General features: G+C 54.0%; 1 protein-coding gene across 1 annotated transcript in view; it reads left to right on the plus strand.

Moving 5' to 3' along the window:
- The window catches only part of IDH3G (isocitrate dehydrogenase (NAD(+)) 3 non-catalytic subunit gamma), a 27775-nt gene that overhangs the window by 735 nt on the left and 25828 nt on the right, over positions 1-1212 (plus strand). Inside the window, 1 exon segment of the mRNA XM_032441798.1 lies at positions 220-389. Coding sequence (XP_032297689.1) covers positions 220-389 — 170 coding nt within the window.

Raw genomic sequence — 1212 nt, forward strand, 5'->3', positions numbered from 1 at the left:
GGGGGCTCTATGTGTGTCCTAATGGGGTCTGTCCCTGCTGTGGGTCAGGACCAGCCTGGACCTTTACGCCAACGTGATCCATTGGGGGGTGGGGTCTATGGGCTGTGGGGGGCTGTGGGCTCTATGGGGGGCTCTATGGGTTGTGGGCTCTATGGGGTTGTGGGCTCTATGGGGGGCTCTATGGGTTGTGGGGTCTATGGGGCTCTATGGGGGCTCTATGTGTCCCCTAATGGGGTCTGTCCTCGCTATGGGTCAGGACCAGCCTGGACCTTTACGCCAACGTGATCCATTGCCGCAGTCTGCCCGGGGTGGAGACGCGGCACCGCGACATCGACATCCTCATTGTCAGGGAGAACACGGAGGGGGAGTACAGCAGCCTGGAGCATGAGGTGACCCCCATTATATACCCCATTATAAACCCCATTATATACAGCAGCCTGGAGCATGAGGTGACCCACAGACCCCCAGTATATACCCCATTATACCCCATTATAAACCCCATTATATACAGCAGCCTGGAGCACGAGGTGACCCCCGTTATATAGCCCCCATTATACCCCATTATAAACCCCCCCCATTATATACCCACCCCATTATATACAGCAGCCTGGAGCATGAGGTGACCCACAGACCCCCAGTATATAGCCCCCATTATATAGCCCCATTATATACCCCATTATGTACAGCAGCCTGGAGCATGAGGTGACCCCCATTATACCCCCATTATACACCATTATATACCCCCCATTATATACAGCAGCCTGGAGCATGAGGTGACCCCAAGGACCCCCAGTATATAGCCCCCATTATATACCCACCCCATTATAAACCCCATTATATACAGCAGCCTGGAGCATGAGGTGACCCCAGAGACCCCCCAAAGACCCCCATTATACACCATTATATACAGCAGCCTGGAGCATGAGGTGACCCCAGAGACCCCCATTATGTACCCCAAAGACCCCCATTATATACCCACCCCATTATATACAGCAGCCTGGAGCATGAGGTGACCCCAGAGACCCCCATTATACCCCATTATATACCCCATTATATACAGCAGCCTGGAGCACGAGGTGACCCCCAACACCCCCCAAAGACCCCCATTATGTGCCCCCCAATCACCCCCCATTATATACCCCCCATTATATACAGCAGCCTGGAGCACGAGACGAGTGATCACCCCAGCACCGCACATTATATACCCACTCG

The sequence above is a fragment of the Coturnix japonica genome, unplaced genomic scaffold (assembly GCF_001577835.2).
Source record: "Coturnix japonica isolate 7356 unplaced genomic scaffold, Coturnix japonica 2.1 chrUnrandom574, whole genome shotgun sequence".
In the NCBI taxonomy this organism is placed as follows: Eukaryota; Metazoa; Chordata; class Aves; order Galliformes; family Phasianidae; genus Coturnix; species Coturnix japonica.